The sequence below is a fragment of the Suillus subaureus genome (genome assembly GCF_016647635.1).
Source record: "Suillus subaureus strain MN1 chromosome Unknown BJ212scaffold_3, whole genome shotgun sequence".
In the NCBI taxonomy this organism is placed as follows: domain Eukaryota; kingdom Fungi; phylum Basidiomycota; class Agaricomycetes; order Boletales; family Suillaceae; genus Suillus; species Suillus subaureus.
This window is the reverse complement of record NW_024538559.1, coordinates 963775-980312: the sequence shown is the minus strand read 5'-3', so window position 1 is coordinate 980312 and position 16538 is coordinate 963775. Positions and strand designations below refer to the sequence as shown.

General features: G+C 47.9%; 5 protein-coding genes and 1 non-coding gene across 6 annotated transcripts; 1 reads left to right on the top strand and 5 right to left on the bottom strand.

Annotated features, from left to right (window-relative positions):
- Positions 1-3106: 3106 nt before the first annotated feature.
- Positions 3107-3476, bottom strand: BJ212DRAFT_1240566 (uncharacterized protein; the record flags this gene model as incomplete). Its single annotated transcript, XM_041329583.1, has 2 exons — positions 3107-3391; positions 3444-3476. Coding segments are annotated over 2 exons (318 nt in total), but the record flags the coding sequence as incomplete, so codon positions are not given.
- Positions 3477-5167: 1691 nt separating this feature from the next.
- On the bottom strand, positions 5168-8285 carry BJ212DRAFT_1321542 (uncharacterized protein). Its single transcript, XM_041334409.1, has 2 exons — positions 7697-8285; positions 5168-7612 (listed from the first exon to the last, which is right to left on the bottom strand). The coding sequence occupies exons 1-2, from the start codon at positions 7907-7909 to the stop codon at positions 5453-5455; spliced, it is 2373 nt and encodes a 790-aa protein (XP_041198339.1). The 5' UTR covers positions 7910-8285; the 3' UTR covers positions 5168-5452.
- A 466-nt stretch (positions 8286-8751) lies between these two features.
- BJ212DRAFT_1295748 (uncharacterized protein) lies at positions 8752-10204 on the bottom strand (the record flags this gene model as incomplete). The annotated part of the gene is made up of 5 exons (XM_041332349.1): positions 8752-8907; positions 8945-9016; positions 9356-9745; positions 10119-10140; positions 10188-10204. 5 exons carry the CDS (start codon positions 10202-10204, stop codon positions 8752-8754), a joined length of 657 nt encoding a protein of 218 aa, XP_041198338.1.
- Positions 10205-10860: 656 nt separating this feature from the next.
- Positions 10861-14276, top strand: BJ212DRAFT_1321526 (uncharacterized protein). Its single transcript, XM_041334408.1, has 5 exons — positions 10861-11055; positions 11205-11428; positions 11478-11922; positions 11972-13889; positions 13941-14276. The coding sequence occupies exons 1-4, from the start codon at positions 10919-10921 to the stop codon at positions 13884-13886; spliced, it is 2721 nt and encodes a 906-aa protein (XP_041198337.1). The 5' UTR covers positions 10861-10918; the 3' UTR covers positions 13887-13889; positions 13941-14276.
- Positions 14277-14630: 354 nt separating this feature from the next.
- On the bottom strand, positions 14631-16408 carry BJ212DRAFT_539519 (uncharacterized protein). Its single transcript, XM_041343446.1, has 2 exons — positions 16097-16408; positions 14631-16047 (listed from the first exon to the last, which is right to left on the bottom strand). Exons 1-2 carry the CDS (start codon positions 16163-16165, stop codon positions 14701-14703), a joined length of 1416 nt encoding a protein of 471 aa, XP_041198336.1. The 5' UTR covers positions 16166-16408; the 3' UTR covers positions 14631-14700.
- A 52-nt stretch (positions 16409-16460) lies between these two features.
- BJ212DRAFT_t25 lies at positions 16461-16532 on the bottom strand. Its single transcript has one exon. It is a non-coding gene; the product is annotated as a tRNA-Gly (tRNA).
- Positions 16533-16538: the final 6 nt, after the last annotated feature.

Sequence of the window (16538 nt, the reverse complement as noted above, 5' to 3'; positions counted from 1 at the left end):
ATACAGCCCCATACCATTAAAGAACCTCCTCCAAACTTGACAGTCCCATTAACCTCTCTGTCTGTTAGGCCATCTCCCTTCTTTTTCCATACATATACCTTCCCATCTGACCCAATCCTATTGATTTTGGTCTCATCTGACTATATAACATGCTTCCAGTCCTCTACAGTCCAGTGTTGATGAGCTAAGGCAAAGGCTAGTCTTCTCTTCCTATGTTTGATGGAGAGAAGAGGCTTTTTCTTCTTTGTTACTGCCTTGAGATGAGCTGCCTTGAGAACATTCCTCACAGTTTGTGAAGAGACAGGGGTAGTGATGGTGGAATTGATATAATAGGTGGCTTGGACATCATTATCAGCCTTTCCTGTAGTGATATGTTGGATAATAGCCCTTTTGTCAGTAGAGGTAAGCTTGGATGGATGTCCTCCACAAGAGTTTTCCTTGTCTGGGTGGCTTTCTTTGATAAACTTGGCCACAGTGGACTTGCATACTCCAGTTCTAGAGGAAATTTGGTGAGCAGAGAGGCCAGCATAAGACAGAGAGAGGATATTATCTCTTTGAGCAGAGGAGATGGCTTTCATGGTGATTATGACTATGATACATGAGATATTCTGGTTTATATAGTTAGATATAGTCATAAAATAACATAATGACACCACTTCATAATTTATATAATAGTGGCATGATTTTTGTGGTGTCATAAATAATGATTTATATAGTTTTAATATACACTCAAAAAACTGTCCACATGAGTCATCATTTTATAAGCCTTATGTCTCCATCATATCTCCACCGATTCCCACGGTGTAGGGCTCAAATGAAAGCCCTGAAGCCATACTACAATGTGGTATAAGCATGTCCTTGAGCCATTTGTTCGTTCTCACACAATATCATAGATAGTGAAAAATGTCAAAACATGCGGACAGTTTTTTGAGCTACTGTATACATCATCTCCTGCTTCATAGGAGGAAGTATGAAGGTTGTGAAGGTCATCCACTGCCATGGGATTATCTTCACCAGGTGGGAGGATCAAGTCAAGCCAGATTAGATCTTCTAACCAAGTATTACACCCAGATTGAGGTTGGCTCATATGATGAGCAACAGAGGTGTGGTCTTTGAACTCTGTCCTGCATGAAGGACAGCAAACTGTAAGCATTATGCTAGGAATCTGAGATCGTGGACTAAGGAAAGACAAGTCAGAAATTCACCAGCAATATCCGGAACCTGCAGTGTTACATTCTTTCCTCATGTTTCCCAAGTCACTTAAGTATGATATCGCCACTCTGTGATCGCTACCAGCAAGCACTTCCTGTTCTTCAAGTTCCACCCATCCTGGCTCTAACAATGAATGCAGTGATGGGCCATTGACTGGCATATGCAACTTATACAATGTGCTTGAAGCAGTCAATTCTATGGTGAGATGAATTCCATCAGTTCCTCAGCACCTTCACATTTCAATAGTCCATCCATGAACCAACAGATTCAGAAGCCAACTTGGTCATGGATGTTGTAAGAACAAAATGCAATGTTTTCCTCACTCAGAAGGCTCTCACAGATTGTATACTACATGAACATGAGGTGTTCACAAGCCTACTCAAATTCTGAGCAAAAGTCATTGAAAAGAAGGTAGATGACATGGACATTGGGCTGGGATGTATGTGAATAATCTTCAAGAAGCATGGCTGGTCTCATCTCCCTCCAAGCCATTCATTATCATGGGGATAAGATCAATTGAGTTCATTTGGTAGGTGCAATATGATCTCTTGAGTATCATTGTTATAACGCTGAAGATTACAGGAACATCTGACTTGAAAATTATGAAGAGCCAACAGCCTATGATAGTTCTTGATTGATTACTTCAATTCTTACTGATCTCATAGCTTACATTTATGGACTGTATATAAGTTTTATATGTAGTATGCTCATGTTGCCTGTTGTCAAGTATAAGATTTGTTTTGTACTTGAATTTTTCTGTGTGAGGTTGAATTTTGAGTCTAACTAGTACTAGTACACAGTGTCATGTCTTTGCCAAGTGCTCTAAATCTGCTTAGTTCAAAATCACTTATGTTGTGCAAATTGCTCATGCTTTGAGCAGCTATAATTACTGTGCAATCTGATATCAAGTATGAAGCTATACATCTTGTGGCCTCTGTTAGCACTGTGTGTTACTGTACAATCTGACAATGTGTGAAGCTGCATACCCTGTGACCATTGTCAGCACTGTGCATTATTGTGAGAAACTATCAAAAATACCAATCTCTATGGACAAATTTGTAGTTTACTGATGAGGTGCTTCAAGAGAGCTGGTGAGTGTGACCAGCAGTTCAAGCTTAAAGGGGCATTGATTCATGGCTACATCATGCAGGTTCTTGTTAGGAGGTTATGCTTCAAGGTCCACATCCCTTGTCAGAGAGTGCCACCAGGGTAAAAGGTGCTGAAATAACAACTGAAGACAGTGCCATGCAGATGAGCAAGCCACAAACACAGAGTCTGGAGTGATAGGAGTGCTGGGTGTGCTATGCAATAGTATCAAAGAACATTACCTGCTAGTTCTGATAATCAGGTGAGATGTGTATCATACTGGTCATATAATCAATGTTGCAGCACAGGTAATCTCCATTTTAGCATGCCTAGCAAGAAACAGTCAAAATTTGTGCATGCTTAAGAAAACAGAACTTACCATGCACCAACATCATCCACTGCTTAAGATACTGGAAGGCCAGTATAACAATTGGACATATGACCTCTGCAATGTTGACTCAGACTGGAAATGAGCAGAACTTGTAATAATCTTACTATCAATGTGCAATATGCACAACATCATCGATATCAGGCTCTGAAATGGACAGACAAGGGATACCAAAGCTGCCATCACCATCAGCGAATAAAACAAAAACCCAAAGACCATGGTTGCAATGATGACCCAGGCAACTGTATGCTGCTGGGACCATATATTGGCACTGAGGGCAATTCCAAAAAGAAGAAGAGAGAACTGGAGTAGGATCAGGAATGATTGTATGACAGCTTCAAAATACCATGCGACAATACCATCAAACCTCTCTTGTCTGTGCTTTGCTTGTTCCTCCTGTGAGCCATGGCCATATCTATGTGACTTGTAGTACCTGAGCCACTGCTTGCCTAGCACAGCCCCAAAAGCAGCAAGTAAACTGAAGGACAAGCTCATATACATGATGCATTGGATCCTTATGTTGGCTGTGGACAGCGACCAGGTAGATGCTGGTGATACTGGTGTAGACCCCACTGCAGTGAAGTTGCCAAGTCCAATTTGGACAAGTTGGGCAAGAAGGGCATGTGTGGTATCATCAGGGTCTGGACTGAGATTCAACTCCATGGCCACAATGAAAGCTGTGCTGACAGCAGAGAACAGACCAGACTGACCAGGTGTCAATCCCAACACAAGGTAAAGGTGAGCATATGAAACTTACAAAGATTAGTACAATGTCCATATCACCATTGTATCACTCAAGGAACTCCTCATCATGTTCCTCAGCAACTCTTTTGTACAGTCCCCAGAAACGAGAGCGGTCACCCTTGCCAGTCTTCAAGACAATTGTTGAATCCTTAAAAACATCCAACACCTGCTTCAAGACATTCACTCTGTAGGAATAGTATCATCAGTTGTGACCCCTTGGCTTATTTAGTTGCTCACATTTCACCTAGACTTAGTTGGTCATCCTGCAATGACCTTTTGTGCCTCACTGAGATGATATGAGCATGATTGAGATTGCAACTGAGTGGAGCTCACGCAGTTAAGGTGCCTTTGGGTGAATCATTCGAAGTACTTTCCTATTTGTGAGATTCTTGTGGCTGGGGAGGTTCAGAGTTCAAGCTGCAATTCATGTAAGGAGGGTGCAAAAGTATCAGGGTAGAAACACTGACATTCTTAGTGATATCGCCACCAAAGGTCCACAGTTTTGCTCTTTACTGTGTCACTGTCAAATGGAGTATTGAGATTCCAGGAAAGCTGCAACTCACTTATCAGCAGGTCACAAGGTATCACTTCCCTCAGGCTGCTCATCAAGGTGGGTGCTCTGTGCAGAGGCACCTTCTGTGCCACCATCTTTTGATAGCCTTCTGCTATGTTTTGAAGTGATTGATGCTCTCAACATGAATATGATGAAGGGTTTCAGGGATGGAGCCAATGATTTGGAAGAGTCTGATGCTGAGAAGGTATAAATGAGTGGTAGCACAGAACCAACCAGTCAGGTGGCTATAGAACATCATGGCCCTCCTCAGCTCAGCCTGGCCCAGGGCTTAAAGACAGGTTTTGCACATTACTACATGTCTTGAGACTGAAGGTATTTGTGAAGCTCCCTGGGCTGTAGACATGGATAGCCACACTTATGTCCCAACATAGTCTGTGTGGCCTGGCACTCATGTTAATCACTAGAGCTCAATGTCTGCAGGGCACAAATAGTACACATCAATGAAGTTCTGTGAGTGAGTGGTTGAGCTGTATGGTCACTGGCCATGCACCACTGCAACTGGTCAGCCCAAGTTTCTGCAAGGGTATCATCAGTGTAGATGGTGGAATGAGCAATGGATGTGCTGGTACTGGAAGGGTCTAGTTCTTGGGTGTATGGACCCTTTGTGACAGTGTGCATGGCATAGGGATGGAGGCAGCTGGGGCAATAAGGTACAGATGACATAGAGTTTGAACCACTTGGCTGAATTTCATTGGAGGTTCATTATGTCACACATACATTAACCCATACTTAAGAGTGGGTGCAACAATGGGCCATTGATTTATGTAATTGTGGCATATACTTACAATCAAACCAGGTAGTGACACATATATGGATGGCAGAATAGGAATGGGATGGCAGTGGTACTGCTCATTGAGGTATCAGAGTGGGAGGTGCTAATGCCATCATGGCAGGTGTGGGGTACATGAAAGAGGCACTCTATGACCAGAATGGGACAAGCTAATGCATCATTAGGAGGTGTACAATCTCGAAATTGTAGTCGTGGTCATGATAATTGAAGCCGACAGTGTTGCAGCGGCACCCACTGACACAGACAGGGGTACACCAACACTGAAGTGGGAGGGACACTTCATTGGCAGAATGACAGCACTTGTAATAAAACTCCGGCTGATTGAGCCGAGCGACACATCCCCCAGAGTCTATGACAGACTAGATATCCATTAGCCAGACTTTCTGGGATGGTCCTAGTAGTGCTAGACTGGATTCAAGCCATTAAGCTATTACCATAACATCAAGATCGTATCTACTAGTACCACAGCTACATCGAGCAGCCGCTAGTACCAATATCACCAATGTACCATACGTCTCGAGTCTCGTGCCACTAAAATTACCAAAAAAAAAAGCAAACCATCAAAAGAAAAAAGAAAACAAGCGAAAGAGCGACCACAAAAAAAAGCTATAAACAGCAGATAAATTAAAGCGAATGGTAACTTATATCCCATCGTTAGTTAAAAGTATCTTCCTACCGGGGGCGGTAATGCAGGCGGGAACACATCTCCATCCTCATCCATACCCCGGCCATTTTCGACCAGGTACATCGTACGCCTACCAGCCGTCTGCTCATCTGAGGGATAGAACGATGCATCATCGTCACCCTCGTCGTCAGCCTGTGCGCCCTTTGCATCATTTCCCCCCTCCTCGTTGTACGTGCTCGAACGCTCGTCGTAGACGCTGGTACTAACGTCGCTCCGGGTATCGAGCATGGACGAATGTGACCGTGAGTAAGCGATACTGGCCGTGATCTGCTTCCCGTGGCTGGACCCTGACCGTGAAGAAGATCTTGTTTCTGGGCTCATATCTACGATGCCTCCCGAATGGCGACTCGAGTGCCCGTGACTTTCAGAAGTAGATACTGACGGGGCGTTAGAGGAGCGTATGGAGCGAACAGACGGGTCAGACGAGGAGCCAGACCCACTCGTACTGCGCAGAGCAGGCGAAGTGTATCCCATTGACGATACGGACGAAAAGTGTTCATGGAATTTCGAGGGGAACGCTGGAGCATGCATAGAGCGCGCATTCGGAACCTGTGGGAGAGGTGAATCTGGGGGTGGATGCCGCGGGGATCCCTGCATTCCATGCATGCGCCGCTGGAGAAATGGTGGTGGTGACGTCTCCGAATGCTGTTTCCGTACCATACCACCATACTTGGGAGGGTGGATCTCAGAGTTGTCGTCACTGGGAACAGCGCTGTGGCTCTGGTACCTCCTCGGTGATGCCTCGCCATTGTCATGCGTGTATTGCGGGACAACTGAATCAGATGCGCTATGTGACGGCTGTGGACGAGGGGAAAATAGAACGCGCGGCTGAGCTTGTGGATGACGGCGAGGAACTAATGGAGCTGTAGGGCCAGGTACTGCAACCGGCCGGAAAGGTGGCAGTCTCCGCGAGGGCGTCGTCGGCGTAGATGGTGGCACGGGGAGCGGACGCGCTGGTACCGGAGGCAGTGCTTGCGTGGGTGGTGGCCCAGGGGCCTTTCGTGACGGCGTGGATGGCGTGGATGGTATGGGAGACGGAGGCGGCTGTGGTAATGGCTGCGTAGGTGGAGGAGCCGCAGGTCGAATGGCGATATGCCGGGGAGAGGGGCTTGGGGGTGAACGGATTGGAGTTGCAGGAGCCTGTGAGGTAGGGGGTAATACCGTACTAAGGGCTGCACTGGAAGTTGGTGCGTGAGATATCAGCATAGACGGAAGAGCGACAGGAAGCGTAGACGGAGGTACAGGCGAAGGCGACGGCGACGGCATAGAATTTATTGTCTGCTCGGATGGTCGAGGAGGAGTGACAATGGAGGGAGGCGTCGCTACTCGAGCAACTGGGGGACTGGCGCGGTCCTTTCTTGAGTGCAAGACAGGACTTGACGCTCGAGTTGAGGTCCTAAAGTTCAGCGTCAGAGGAGTGAAGCCAGATCGCGTTGGGGATGAAGGTGTTGCGACAAGATGCTTTAAAGGTCTTGGACTCGAAGGAACCGCCATTGGAGGCATCGCGGGGACTGGTGGTATGTAGTTATCATCATCTTCATCACTAGCTCGCTGCTTCTTTGGCTTCCTCCGAAAGAAAGCCATTGCCCGAGATTTGCCCTTACTAGGCTTCCCTTGCGACTTGCTTGATGACGCAGAGAGATAACCTCCATCCGAAGAATAACCAGGCGCTTCATCAAATCCGGGTCGTAAGTCCAAGGCTGGCAGCTTGCCTTTCTTGCCTTTTCCTTTCAGTTTGCCAGACTTTTTGAAACCAACGCTGTCAGAAAGATATTGACCATCGCTCACGTAGCCCGCTTCAGACTTGGCAGAACTCGGCGTGGCACATTTGCGATCGGTCTGACGTGCAATGTCCTCACTCGATTGGTGTCCCACATCATTTGACGGCTTCCCAGACAAATTGGACATGCTTTCGGCCCTCTCCCTCTCGTTTACTGGCGTGCTCAGCGGAGGCAATGATAGCATCAGCTGCGCGGAAGCGAAATCATCGAAGTGCACGTGGGGAGGTTCGAACACGCTCGGCTTGTGCATGTGATTCTGCCTTGCGGATGCAACGTTGTTTTGCGGGGAGGACGTCGTTGAGGAATCATCACTCGCAGTATGCGAGCCAAAAGTGAGGGCAGGAGTCAAGATCTGCGGGAGTGAACGCGGCAATAATGAAGTAAACGAAAGAGCTTTGTTGAGTGTCAAGTCATATCTGAGATAGTGACAGCGTACCTCCTCTGCCTCCGTTTCAGGAGGGATATCCTCCAATTCTTCTACCTCCTCAGGCAGGGGACTATTGAATATCCAATTCGCGACAGTGGAATTGTGGATCCCAAGCTCAAGGGCAGTCTCGAAAACCGACGCGCGAACGACATTAGAATCTGGTCTTAATCCGGACGACCTGAGCTTCGTACGTCTGCGGACTTGGGGGATTGTGTGTGACATGTTAATGTAAATGAGAGTCCGAAATAAATGAATGGGACGGCGTGCGTCAAGGCGTTGAAAAGGAGTAAAGATCACTGGGTTCCTGCAGTGAGTTCAAAATCTAGCCTTTGGACCAGACAAAGGCCATCCGCTGTTTGCCTGTCAACGCAACAAAAGGTGAAACTTGAGTATGTGTGAACAGGGCTTAAAAGCGGTAAGTAGTAGGAGAAAAGCGGTACCTGGGATATGATGAAGGATGTGCTTGCAACAATCAGATTTGTTAGACAATATGGTGAGACTGAATGGACTGACTACAGTTGCAACGAGCTCAAGTCAAGACTCAGCGACTTGTCAACAACCGAAAATCTCGATAAACGTCGAGCACGAAAGAAAAGCACGAAGCTAGTGAGCAACCGAAACCGCGATTTCTTGAGCCAATTAATTTCCTTTTATGGACACTTGCATTTGATTCAGTCTTTCAAATTCCATTGTCAAAATATTAGGTCACATGACGTCAAATGGACACGACCAGGGCTTCCTCCCTAGCTTCAGCCTTCGAATCTCTACCTTTCTCTCTCATTCACAAGCAATCGATCGATACATAGGCTTTATATCAACACCAGGGAAGGTGGAGGTTGAGTGGACCCTCAGGGTAACGTGACTCACAGATGCCAGAAATATTAATATTATGAAACGCGACGCGGGCATCGTCCCTGCAAAACAATGACATCCGTTTCCAGGGACCTGGCAGTACACTATTCGGGCCATCAATGCTGCAGTCCATTGGACGCACCTTCACGCATGATCACCCCCTTCCGAGTAACTATATTCAAGCGCTCGATTTTAAAGTCCCGTCAGGCGCGTTAACGCGTTTTCCGGATGATATCAATATTGACAGCGGCGATTGCTGTTTCCGGTAGCGGCCTTGCAAAGCCGATGGTGATCAAGGGTACAGGAGGTACTTTTGACCTTACTACCGTATCCGTTCGCCTTTCTAAAACTTCTAGAGAAGCCGGAAACTGCGCGGCGCGGTCGATATCTTAGTGCAACACTTACATCAACGAAAGTTTCAGAGGAATCGAGACTCAAGGTGCGTGCTAGAACATCATCGAATACTTGGATCTTGTACTATCAGATGTGATAAATGCCATCAGGTTGGAATTCGAACTACAAAGAAACCATATTGGGGACGACCTGAGACATGCCTCTCATGTAAAGAGTGATTACGCCAGGATTCAAACGTCACTTAAACCTTTGTGTATACGCGAAAGAAATGTTGACCGCAAATCCTGCTCAATGATATAAACTCGGCGTGATCATCCATCCACAAACACGTACTGGCCCGATTCAGGCACATCAACAGCTCCTTCACCTTTTCTTGTAGTCCCACACGAAGTCCCTCACATGTTCCTCGAACTATCATCTCTCCTTGCGTGACAGAGCTAGTCCCCCATGAATATGTAGCACCATGATCGGACGAACGCCTTCGAATCTCATATTATCTAGTTCCTCGTCGTCCTCAATAAGATTCTCCTCTCGCTGCTGATCATACCCTTCAGCATTTTGAGCGGGATTTTCATGACAATCACCCTTGGCTACGAACTTGAGCATAGTGATATGAGGCCATTGGGAACAAAGCATGGTACGGCGACTCAAAGGTACGCCAAGAAAGATGAAGACATTCTTCATGCAGATATAATCGCTGTTCACAGCGGTCACTGTACCACCGATCCACTTGCAGGAAGTTTGAATTGTCAACTCCTTGCTGGTGCACCCATCAAACTCCAGTGTCTTTGAGGAGGGTAACGGTACGCCACGAATGTTATCGACATGATCGCAGTGGCGAATATCAATTGTCTGACGAGACACGCATGAACAGCGTCAAAGATGATGTTGATAGTCCTGAATTCGAGAGACGATGTTGAATGAACCATTGGCAGTGGTCAAAATTCCTGCCTCTGCTGCTACAGCCGTCATGCAGATTTTGGCAATGAACGTTAACGCTCAAGCTCCGAATGACGCAGCACAAATCTTGACATTGAAATCGTTCCTTATGTCTCTTCAAGTTAGTTAATATTGAACGTTGAATTTGATTTAAAGGCGCCTCCATTACCCATCAAGCAGGGAAAATTGTCCAGACTCAAGAACAATCACATTGACCAAGTCAACAATGAACTACATATTGTGCCATCAGCCACAGCATCAATCCGAAAGCAGAAATACGACTCACTGTCCATATGCTCATAGACAGGCTGCCAGCCCATCGGTAAACAGTCTAATCATTTGCAAAGTTTGCTACCTGTAGGCTATTGACATTGCAAGGTGCAAGGGGTGAGCAACAGGGTTGAATCCTGGATGCAAAGCAAACTACTCATATTCACGATTATGCGAAGTGACACAAGTTTTGCAAAGGCGACTCTGAATTACTCGAGGTGCACGCGGCTTGCTTCTATATCCTGAAAATAGGGTTGTGGGCAAAACTTGGAAGTCATGTTGTTTTGACAGATTGATTGCGCCTGATAGAACTTCAGTGGATGATGTTGGAAGAACCTGGTGTGACCATCCGTGGACACAAGATGCAGACATAAAGTTGCGCCGTCAAACTTCCAAGGGCATGGGTAATGGAATGCACTCTGAAAATATATTGTTCCCCGCACGATTTTGCGGTTTCGTCTTTCAAACGCATCCAGAGTCCAGACGTAAGAAAGGTCGTTATTCTTGGTTGCGTAATATGCACTACAGAGCGGTTGAGATCTGAGAATCCACGAGGCGTTCGATATCATTAGAGACCAAGAATGCACGGTGAGTTAAACTGACTGGCGGCAGTTTGAAGTACTGTGTCATCAAACGCCCGACCAATTGCCAGTCAACCCGTTGGGTGGTGTGGTGAGAATAACCTTCCTAATTTGGGAATAATTTGGAAATGGTGCGATGGTGAAAATGGCACGATTGTAATAAGCTTATAACTAGCCCGAACGTTGCCGCACGCGGTTATCCTTCTGCTCCCCCACCGACAGTAGCGCAGTGAATATGGACGGTGAACTTCACGTCGACGACGTTTCAAACGATGAGCCCACTTTGGACAAATCTGACCTGCTCACAATGCTCTTGAAGAATATATCAGACTCAGAAACCTCTTCATCCCAAGCATCTTCTCCACCAGACTGGTCTCAGCTTTCCTCTTTCTGGCCGCAACAGCCCTTAGACTTGAGTTCTGACCAGAACTCAAAATTCCGGATCTCGGCGGCTCTTTCGATTTCTCTTTCCCCATGGACCTTGACCTCAATGCTGCATTATCCATGGCTGTTGACCCAAGTACATTGCACTATCACGGCACATCTCCACAGACCTTGTTTGACGTGGACTCTATTCGTATCCAGCCCCAGGATTTAATTTCCTCCTTTCCGTTCACTTTCTCATCGCCTACCCTCAGCTCTGCCTCAGCTTCTTCTAGTTCGGCTGATGAGAAATCACCCCGGATGAGCATCTCATCCGGTGCATCCGTGTCTCCGGTCATGGTACCGATTAGCTCGGGTACAGGTATGCATAGTCTATTTTCACTGGCTGTTTTATTCATAGAGTATCACAGACCCCTTCTCTGGGGTTATTATGCAGGCAAAATTGCCCATACCCCGGCTTATATCTTCTATTCCGGCACTGCCTTCCTCCAAACCACCAAAACATAAGCAGGAACCTCAACCTTACCTCTCATCTTCGGCGTCATCATCTCCTTCCCCCGGTCCAACTACTCCTACTTCCGACTCTGGATCATCTGCGCCTAACACTCAGACAGCAGGCGCTGCTGTCATTAGCCGCCCAAAGACTAGTCACACGACCATTGAGCGCCGTTACCGTACAAATCTTAACGCGCGCATCCAGAGCCTCAAGGCCTCTGTCCCTGCTCTTCGCGTTCTAGACCAAAATACTACCCAAGAAGGTGATGTTGTAGATGAACGTGGATACATTGACGGTGTCAAAGTCGCGAGGAAAGGAAGCAAGGCCAATGTACTCGGAAAGGCAGTCGAGTATATCCGGTGAGATACATTTATCCCCTAATTATACTTGCGCTGATCGTCGTAACAGCGTCTTGAAAAGGCGAGAGATCAGGTTGAGACGCGAGCAAGAAGGATTGCGTACCCTCATCCTTGGAATTTCCGGCGCTCAACCTCTCCTTGCTGAATGGGATCATGAATGGGCCAAGAAGTTTGGAGGCCCAGAGCGTGATGAAATTGACAATGATGCCGAAGCCTACGAAGCGAGTGATGATGAAGATGGCGATGGCGAAGATGAGGGCGATGACTCTGAGCGTGTCCACAAGAAGCCCAAGTTAACAAAGGCACCTGCGGCCAAGAAGGATAAACAGCCCGCCGTTTCTGTCGCCGCTGTTGTGCCCACATCCATCCCTGAGGGTATTTCCGGAGCAGTACCGGAGAAGCGCAAGCGAGGTCGGCCTCGTAAGATCCAACCTGGCGCTCCACCCCCAATTGTCGCTGCCGCACCTGTCTTGCTAAGCGACCCCGTTGGTGCGCCTGTGCAGGGCGATGTTACTATGCAGGCACAGCCCCAGCAGTACCTTCTTGCTGTCTTTGCACTGTTCTCGTTTTTTAACTCGCCCTTCACCTCAACGGGTGGTTCGCATCCTCACACGCACCAAGGTTCGGTATTATCCCACGTCACTGATTCTACACCTGTTGCTGCTGCTACGATATGGTCCTGGAGCAGTGCCATACAAGCCATCCACCTGTTCGCATCTGTTCTGGTTCTGTTCACAATCATCGTCCCATGGCTACCTCTTCCAGGATATGTTCAACGTGCCAAGATCATGCGCCTCATACCCTTTAGTTATCTGATCAGCAGTCGAGCACTCACAACTCACGAGGGGGTGGAGCTTCTCTCACCTCCTCTCTCGCCTGATATCAGCGACTCAGAGTCAGATGCGGATTCGACTACTACCGAGAGAACCACACGCCAAGAGCAAGGTCCATTATCAGATGCACTTGCTCAGAGCGGCTCCCTGGATGAACGTGATGCTCTCATTGACGCACTGGGGTTAAGCACCGGTGCACTTGGAGCAGTCCGAAGCGTTTTCGTTAGGCGCATGGTGAACAAGGCCTCCGACTTTGAACTTGAGCGTAGGGCATGGGTCCGCCTAGCCGAACTCGTTGCTCTTCACCCCGCCTCAGCTCCGGCCCTTCTACGTCTTCAAGTCTATTTGCGTCTTTCGTCCTTGTTAGGCGCATCTGGTAAACCTACACAACACGCAAGTGATCTGGCAACATTGGCGCTCCTTGCCCATTCACTCCCAGTATTCTACGTAAAGGATCGTTCGCAGAGGTTATGGAACCGTGCTCGTGCCGGGCTGGTTCGCCCTTACGAGCGGTTAGTGCTAGAAACGCTCTCCCTCGAGGAAGCCGCTCAGACACTTACGTCCTCACTTCCAACCACATTCCTAACGCCACTCGGTGCCCTCGCCACGACCCTCCTCCGTCAACGTCTCCGTTCCCACGCATCCGAACTTTTCGTGCAAACCGTCACCCGTTCCCACGGCGGTGCACTCTCTCAATCCCATGACGCAGAACAAGAAGCTAAATGGAACGAGACCATCAACGCGGGCCGGAGCCTAGGCGGTACCATCAGCGCCATCTCCGACTCCTTCGCCAAAGTATGGGAGAACGACGTGTTGAACGTGAAGGACTTAGTCGCAGATGACGAGGACATCAAAACTGTGCTGAGCACCATAGTTTTATTCCGGCGGATCTTCCCATCTCGGATTATGTGCTGCGATGCCACTAATAACGAGGTTTCATTGATATTGTCTCCCCCGCCTAGCCCACCTGCGAGAGGACCGCAGAAGGAGGTGGTGATGCAGTTGCGTCGGGCATTAGGATCGAGTGTATTTGAGGAGCAGAGCGAGGATCGGGATGAGCTGGAGGATTCACGGGATCGTGCGGTGGATATGCTTGTTGAGTATGAGAGACGGGGGAGGAGTCGTATTTGATGTGTTTGTGTTTTTGAGATTCGCGTGATAAATGGAGATCTTACAATATATTAGTATTTACCCGCCTGTTGTCGGTTGAACTTGTATCAGAGACATTGAATTCCGAATGACGTTGCATCCAGAAGACTCATTCGTAAGAGATAAGAGTAGGGGAGCTGAAATTTAAGACACCCCAACATGTCCGTAATCCCCGACTCGCCACAGGAGCGCTTATTGTTGTCGTGGGACACGGGGCGTGCCCCGGGGCCGGGGGCATGCAGGCCCCAGACAGCGCACGCTCGTTGTGGTTGGTGACGTGCGGAGGTCTGTGGGCAGCGAGGAACCCGGCGGGAAGGAAAGGGCGGGGATACTTGGTTTACATAGCCGAGCAATATATTATATATAGTATTCTGAACGCAAAAAACGCGTGTTGTCATTGTGAAAAAAGACAATCGACAATAATCGCCACCAGCAAACAAACATCGTCAAAATCAATGATGACGGTGTCAAAAAATCCACACAGAAAACATCCAAAGGCAGTACCCCGCCTGCTCACCCGAAACGCAGGAACGACCTAATCGTGTCTATGGACAACGATCCAGACGAGATATGTACTTCGATGTTGAATGAGAGGTCCCGACACTGCATAGAAGGCATCATCATGATCATTTAGGCTCACGACCAGCCACCAATGCGTTAATTGTGCTCTGGGTCCTGCGAGATGCATGGCCAACTTATTAGATGAAATGAATCCTAGATTTAGGGCTGTAATCGGCCAAAGTGATACCCCGACAAAGATCTAGATTCTGAATATTGATGGAGACAATATAGAACGTCATACTGATGAAAAGTGGCAGCGCAAGTGAGTAACGGTGGAACGAGTCAATAATAAGTACCATTCGCTATGGTATCTCACTATCAAGGGATATCGATAAGTGTACATGTGGCGAAGCCTGAAAAGTGATTCGAAAAAATACGTTAAACGGTGATCCCACGTAGAACCACTGCGGCGTTCTTGAGTGTAGGGATATCTCGCCACGACAAGTTCTAGAACACTCGAGCGGCACGGTTCGAAGTTATCCATGTGAAAGTCCTCATCCAGTGGCATATCCACACCAGCGAGTGTAATAGTTCCAATGCAGAGTGTTGTCAAGTGAGGGCATAGCTCGATGAATTCAACGAGGCCAGGTAGTGTGACCCCTGGCGCGGGATTATGACACCCATATGTATCGTTGAGAGAAAACTCCTCCAGACAAGGCCAGGCTTCGGCCACTTTCTTCAAGTCATTGTTGTCAACCCAAATAGAGGATCTCGTATCGAAATAAACAACTCGAAGGTGATTGAGGTGGAAGAGCGGACGTATGGTGTTGATCGTGATAATTATGGTGGTTGTGAGTGGACACAGAGAGAGTTCGCTGAAGCGTATGGACTGCAGATACTTGAAAGCTTCACGCGTGTGGAACGACTCAAGCACTATCTCCAGAAGGCCTGGATCGAAGTGGACCTTGGATCGAAGTGACAACTCGGTGAGTCTATGAGACCAAATACGTGTAAAAACTTCAACATGTGCCCAGTCGTCAATGTCCCAAACAATACTCCGAAGGTTCCTGAAGGGAAGGGGGGTGCGGGATGACCTGAAGACATCTTCGAAATCACTTCCGGTGGGCAGATGTGTCTCCAGGCTGATCAGACATGAAAGGCAACCCAGGTACGCCAGGGCATCCTTGGTGATGGCCGGTACAGCGACTGTACGCAGCTTCTGCAATTTTTCAATGGAATGCGAAGCTGCCCTAGCAGTGTGCGCATCCCATGTAATTATCCTGCTACACATCAAGTGATCATAGGTGCCAAAACGAAATTTTTCCAGGGAAGGACAGCATGAATACAAAGTCTGTAAGGCCACGTGCAACGCAGTCCTCTCTGAAAAGTTGTCCTTCCCAGATTTGAAGACGCTGTCAATAGTGATATCCTGCAGACGCGGGCCAGGTAGGGGGCGCAGCAGATGCAACATAAATGCACCACTAAGACATCGTAGGTTTGGCATCAGGACCTTCGAGGAGTAGGCGAGAGTTTGTAAAAAGGATTGGACAAGATGCGACTCCCAGTCATACCACATCATATCCAAAAACCGGACGCGATGTGCGTAGCGATCGATAATGGACAACTGGGACTCTGTTGGGACCTACGCAGTAAATATATGATGTGTATTTTTGGAAGCAAAAACAACCAACAATGCGGCAGTCTTCCGAGTCGTTGCAACTAGTCAGTGTGCCTGGTACTACAATCCCAGCACATTGCATGACGGGATAGATGCCCGTAATAGATTCCCAGAGAGCATCCAATGCCTGCTCCGAGAATAGCGACAAGTTAGAGCAAGGGCGAGCAAGGTCATTCGTGACTCGATTTTGTAAAATGTGTTGACGTTGATGTAGCTGATGACCTCAGAGAGAATTTCGGGAACAAAGAGAGCACGAGACATGGCAGGGTGCGTTGTCGGCGGGGCACGACAGCAAGTCCACACGTAGTAGTTACTAGTTGGCCCGGGAACTCTAGAGTCTCGGAACTTGTTCGCTTGCGCAACCATGTTTAAAAAATTACGCCGAAGGGGAGTCGAACCCCTGCCGCTTGCTTGGAAGGCAAGCATGATAACCGCTTCACCATCGGCGTGTGATC